This window comes from Orycteropus afer, unplaced genomic scaffold (genome assembly GCF_000298275.1).
Source record: "Orycteropus afer afer isolate SDZICR_OR568_19922 unplaced genomic scaffold, OryAfe1.0 scaffold00127, whole genome shotgun sequence".
Classification (NCBI taxonomy): domain Eukaryota; kingdom Metazoa; phylum Chordata; class Mammalia; order Tubulidentata; family Orycteropodidae; genus Orycteropus; species Orycteropus afer.
Window position 1 is genome coordinate 3,298,478 of NW_006921714.1, and position 6,120 is coordinate 3,304,597.

The window sequence follows — 6,120 nt, forward strand, 5'->3', positions numbered from 1 at the left end:
CAACAACAACTCTTTTGGGGGTGGGGTCATGGAAATAAGGTGGATGGAACCCTCATGTGGGGATTGGTCAGTTTTGTCATTCCACTGGACTTAACACAAGCCCTCCTAGAGGCAGAAGCGGGAGGATGTCACTGCTATCAAGACAGAGAGCAGCCAGGAGTGGAGGGCTTCCCTGGACCTAAGATCCCTGCGCTGCGACCATGGCAGAGATGGCGGCAGGCTAATCAAGAGACTGGCACGAGACAAAGTGGTTGGCCTGCCCGCCCGCGGAGTAAGAAAGCTGAGTGACTCTGGGCAGGAGGCTGCTGGTGTAGTGCAGCGCACCTACGGACAGAGCTGGAAGAGTTTTAGAGCACCTGCCCAAGCAGGGCACAGGCCAGGCCAAGAGACCAAGGGCCAGAGAAAGGCATACCCTTGGGCATGGCCGAGAGGAGGCTGTCCTGATGGAAGAATTGTACTGACAGCTTTCTTGAACCTAAATTGTAACATGTTACTTCCCTAATAAACCCCGTAATCGTAAGTACTGTCTGTGTGGCACTGCATAGAATTAATGAACCCAGCAGAGTAGTAGGAGCTCTGGTAGCACAGTGCCTAAGGCACTTGACTACTAACCAGAAGGCTGGTGGTTCAAGCCCACCAGCCACTCCTTGGAAGGAAGGCTGGGTAATCTACTTCAGCATTGGTAAAAAGGATGGAGGTGGCGGGATGTCTGGCCTCACAGGAATCAGCTTTGGACCGTTGGTGTCAATCCTTCACTCTCCCCCTTGTGAAGCTAGAGGAGGTCAGAGGATGCCACCCCCATGTTCTTTCTGTAATCACTCATGAGTGACATGTCCCTGAAACAATAAACTGTGTGAGACCAAACGGTCAACATTTACCCAAAAGCAAAGGTGAGAAGGCAAGGAGGCAAGGGACCCTAGATCAATGGAAACGCAACAAAGAGAATAGAAAACAACGAGACTGCTGACATGCTGTGAAACTGTAACCCATGTCTAAACAGGAACCTAATGTACTGGGGAAACTTGCACCAAAAACACGGTAAGATATGAGAAAACCAGGATGTTAAAAATTGCAGCACAAGCCCTTATCTGAAAAAAACGCTCCAGGGACAACATCTGGAAGGCACCCCAATGTGACCATCGCTATCTGTGTGGGGAGAACCACAGGCAGTTTTTACTTTGCTTATCTGCGTGCTCCTCGTCTCCTACGACAAACATGACTTGCTTCCTTGCCTCTTAAAAGGGCTCAAAGCCCCTGGGAAGAGTGACAGAGCAGCCGCCAAAAAAGGAGACAGCCCAAAGTCATGAGGAAGAATCTTTTCACTCCTCCTCTGTGCTCCTACACAAACGCTTTCAACCAACACTAGGAAGCCTTTTTGCCTCCACTGATCTGCAAAATGGGAACACAACCCCTCTTCAAGCAAGCAGGGTGAAACACCATCCTTCCAATGCCTGTCAGAAACACAGACTCTCCACACTGGTCTGAGGAGGTTTCTGGGCCGTGGACACTAACATATTATCCTGAATTATGCGGCTGGCACCAGGGGCCAGAGGAGAGTGTGAACCGAGCACAGGGTGCTGAATCTCCCCGAGGCCTGGAAGGGCCCCTCAGCCCCCTCCTGAACTCCCAAACGTACTAAATAGCGACAGCTACTTAGACAGAGGGGAGCTCTGGTAGCGTAGCACCTAAGGCACTTGACTGTAAACCAGAAGGCTGGCGGTTCAAACTCACCAGCCACTCCCCAGAAAGAGGGTTGAGCAATCTACTTCCGTAGTGATACTGCCTAGAAACCCAAGATGGGGTTGCTATGAGTCGGGTCCGACTCGACGGCAATGGTTGCGTTTGGTTACTTAGACGGAGCAGACGTCTGTTCTCACAGGGACAGGTGTACGCTGGTGTATGCATGCCTGAACACACACACACATGCCCAGGCATGCTTCACGCAAGTTTCCCTGAAGACGGGTCAAGTCGCAATAATAGTGATTGGCATCTGTTGGATGTCTTCATGACATAACCTGATTTAATCTTTCCCCAAAGCGATCCAAAATCATCCCCTTATTACAGACTGGAAAACTGAGGCTGAGAACCGAAGTAACTTGCCAGGGTAACGACAGGAATCTGAAAGTGTCCACAGGACGCTACAGTCAATGCCCTTAAAGTGATTTTCTAGGAGACAGGGACAAGCCTATCCAAGCCTCGTCAGAGCCCTTGTTTTCTATTGGGTACCAATGGGCACTCAGAGAGGCTGCGTTTACAGAGAAGCCCCTCAGCCAGCTCATGCGTGGCCATCGTGGCCCTCATTGGTGTACAGTCATTCAGGAATTCTCCTCGCCCTGGGCCTCGCCTGAAAGCTGAGCCCACGGGCTTTCCTGCCTCCAAGCACTGATGTCACAGGGAGGCCAGGGCGAGGGACTACTACCTCCACCTCCTTCAGCTGCCAGAGACAATGGCCAGGTGCAGTCACGTGAGCCCAGCCAGCCTCCATATGGCTCCCAAGTGTTAGGTAACACGCCTCTTATTTGAGCGCCAGTAACTGTCAGCAATGCTGCTCTCAGAATGTCCTCAGGTTCTACCAGAGCAGGGAGAACTCAGCAAAACGGGCAGCCCAGAGATAAGGCAGGAGAACCTTCTCTCTCACCTGATAACTCAGTTAGGAGACACACCTCCTTTGGCAGAAGTAAGATCAGAGGCAGGACTCAAGGCCAGCCTTAGCGGGGCTAGGACCTAGCCCCCAGAGTCCACTTTGCCCCAGATCTTGTGGGGACAGGGCTAAGGCTGAGAACTGTGCAGTCAAGTCGGGGACCAAGAACTCTAACGGGGGGTGCCTCCAATCCTTCCTGGATGAGGATGGTGCATCCCTAGTAACTGACAGCAACGAATGTTACATACCAGTCCAGCCAAATGCCAACACGTCACCTCATCTAGTGTTCACAATTGTCTCTTAAAAGGACCACTTTGCTTCCCACTTTACAGATAAGGATACTGAGGTTCTGAGTGACCCGCCCAGCATCACGCTGTCAGTGAGGGGGAGATCTAGGCTCTGACCCAGGCTGTCTGACACTGGGGCCAGGGTTCTTCATTTTTTTAATTCAGAGGAAACGCACCTATGTTAAGGTGAGCTTGGGGGAGTCTGACACTGACGCACACATACCCCAATCAACACCAAGTACACGGCTCCCACCCTCCAAGGTTCCCATGCCCCCTTTTCCAATTCACCCCCACCCACTTCCAGAGGCAAATCAAGTTCTGCTTTCGACCACCCACAGCCTGGGTTGTCCAGATCACCCAATCAGAAAGCTGTGTGCCCCTGGTGGCTCTCTGTTCTGCAAAGCCACCCACCAGTTTCCCCGGTCCCTTCCTCTCTGTACCTGGCCCTGGCCAGGGGCACCCAGAAGCACTGCTTGTGCTCTCAAGAGCACCCAGCTCCTGCTTCCAGACCCATCACCTTGGCTTATCACAAAGGAGAAGAACACATCTAAAATTTCCAGGATGGGGCCAGCGATAAGTGAATTTAGCCACAGGCCAAATGGGAACAAGTGATGAGCCTGCATTTCTCAGAGACCCACTGGGACAGGCTTCCTGATTTACAAGCAAGTGGGAAACGCTTCAGGAATTCCAAAGGTCAGGAAGAAAAGGGAAACAGGGCCCAGGCTTTTGTTCTCCCCTGGCCTGCCTGGAAAAGCTGAATGAAAGGCAGGGTAGACTGCTGGGTTTTTTTAATTAAACAGCCTTGGGTCTGGGGATAGGACAGGTTGAAGTTTCACTGATCTGCACCAATGGAACCCGGTAACATTTGGGAGAAAACAGACTCTGGGAAGAGTTGCAGGAATTCAAACGGGCCACAACGCGACCCCAAGAACACTTGTCTTCATCAATGTTTTCCTAAAAGTGTTGCCAAAGCTGATGACAGACTTACCTTTTCAGAATCTAATCAAACAGTAAGAAGCTGTGGTGGTGTAGTGCCTAAGGCATCAGACTGCTAACTAGAAGGCTGGCAGTTCAAATCCACCAGCCAGACTAGTAGTGGGTTGTTTTTTTTGTTGTTGTTGTTTTTAAGAAAAAGAAAAAAAACCTAATATAGACTGAAATCTCTCTCCTACACCATGACACCAAATGACTTCTTAAAACAAAAACAGCAATGTTCTTGGAATTTTTTCTTCATAGACATTTTTAGGTAGAGTCTATTTAAAACACTTTCTGGATTTGCCAAAGCCAACAGCCCCTCCTCCTTCCTGGGCCACAAATGGAGCTGACTCCCATTAGCTAATAGGTCTATGCTCAACTATGACAACTTCTTAGTAGGGGAGCGTAAGGGGCTGATCTGCAGAGAACATCAGGATGTTTCCTTTTGCTTCCACAGCTATGAATCATAGTGACACTCAATTCTAATACGCTCCCTGCAGTTTCTGAGTTAAAAACAGAATGCAGTGGTAGGAGCCAAACACCTACACAGTGATAGGCTGTCAGGCAGGCAGGCCGGCCCTGCAGAATTCAGTAACAGGAAAGGATGTGGTCAGATGCAGGGCTGACAAGTGGAACTTCTACCAGGACCCTGTCTAAGCCATATGCTTCAAAAAATAAAATTAAATTAAAAAACAGGACCACGGTGCCTCACCCCCTGCCCATTTCCTAACAAAGTGACTTTCAAATCCACTTCATGTGAATGTACTAAACTGACTGCACTTGCTATGGCCAACTGAAAAACTCCAAACTCCAAAACTGACGTTCTAACCTAGAAGGAAACTTTACAAGTCACCACCGATGCCCGCTGACCCAACCCACACTTCCTGTAACCTGACACGCTCCGTTACAGCTTTGGGCCTCCCAAAAGAAAGGCACCTTTTGCCTTTCATCGCTTAAACCACAGTAAGCACCTAAGTTTGAAGTCAGCGGCCCTATCTATGCCATGTGGATGAGAATCATTCAACTTCAAATTCCCTTCATCAACTCCACTGTTCAGGAGTCAAACCCCAACGGATGACAAAAAGACCTGAACAAGGAAATACCAGGGGCAGGCCTGCAAAGTACCCTCCCACTGCAACCTTACAATCCGTTTACACAAGCTTAACTTTCTAGATTTCTACAGCATAGTGCTTTCCTTTCCTTCCAGGAGGGGGTAACTTACATCTGCAACATGATTTGGTTCAAAAAGATGCCGTCCACTAAATCCATGTACATGGTCAGGTTGTCCTGGCTGCCGCTTTCGAACGGGCCAAAAGTTTTCACCTGCGGGGAGGGGGTCGCGAAGAAGGCAGGAAGTCAGCCACATGTAGACAAACGGTCAGAAGCTGTCGCGGTCAAAGACCGGCTGAGCCCTGTGTATAGGGGCCACCCACGCCCGCCCACCCCCCAGAGGGCACCAATCCCCCTGCTCCCAGGCCTCCTTCCTCCCCCCACCAGGCAACAGACGCCAGACAGCAGCAGGCAAACTTTTCTCCAGCGTCTCAGACGGAAAAAAAAACAAAACTAAGAAGACTTTTCCATTTATTTCCTCACGTCTCAACTCCATCGGAAAGCATTGCGCCCACCCTAGTCTGTTCACGCTCCCACTCGGCGCTCCCTAATTCCCACGGGTCACCGTCAGCGACCCCGCCGGTCTCAGGGGCTCAGAATCTACACGGAGTCATCAGGTCTAGGGAGTGGAGTCACCTTGCGGAGCGGTCAAGCCCCGGGGGCTGAGGGAGATGACCGCTCGGCCCCGGTAGCTCCAGGGCCGCCAGCCCAGCCCCGGCGGAAACAGGTGTACCCGTTCGGCCCCAGGCCGGGCCAGGAGCGCGGCGGGCTCCAGACTTGGAAACGCCTTCGGACTCCGCAGCGCGGACCGGACCCCGGCCGGGAGCCACTTGCTGCGTCCCCCGCGCCCCCGTGGCTGCCGGAAGCCCTGGCAGGGTCGAGTCTCCGGGAAGCCCAAGCCCGCGGGCGAGGAACCGGTGCAGCGACAAAGGGACAGGGAGCCCGGCCACTCACCCAGGTCACCAGCGGGCTCTGCAGGAAGAGCTCCATGAGCTCCGACACGGTCACGTCCATGCTGAGGCCGCTTGGGCCCCGAGTCCCGTCCCCGCGCCGCGGCACAAAGCGGCCCCAGCGGCGGGCGCGGGGCTGCGGCGGCTCTCGCCCGGG

General features: G+C 52.4%; 1 protein-coding gene across 1 annotated transcript in view; it reads right to left on the reverse strand.

The window, feature by feature from the left end:
- The window catches only part of CCDC88C (coiled-coil domain containing 88C), a 168,188-nt gene extending 162,161 nt beyond the window's left edge, over window positions 1–6,027 (reverse strand). The window contains exons 1-2 of the mRNA XM_042781485.1: window positions 5,968–6,027; window positions 5,126–5,226 (exon numbers count right to left, since the gene is read on the reverse strand). Coding sequence (XP_042637419.1) covers window positions 5,126–5,226; window positions 5,968–6,027 — 161 coding nt within the window. The remainder of the gene's footprint in view (window positions 1–5,125; window positions 5,227–5,967) is intronic.
- Between the last annotated feature and the right edge of the window lie 93 nt (window positions 6,028–6,120).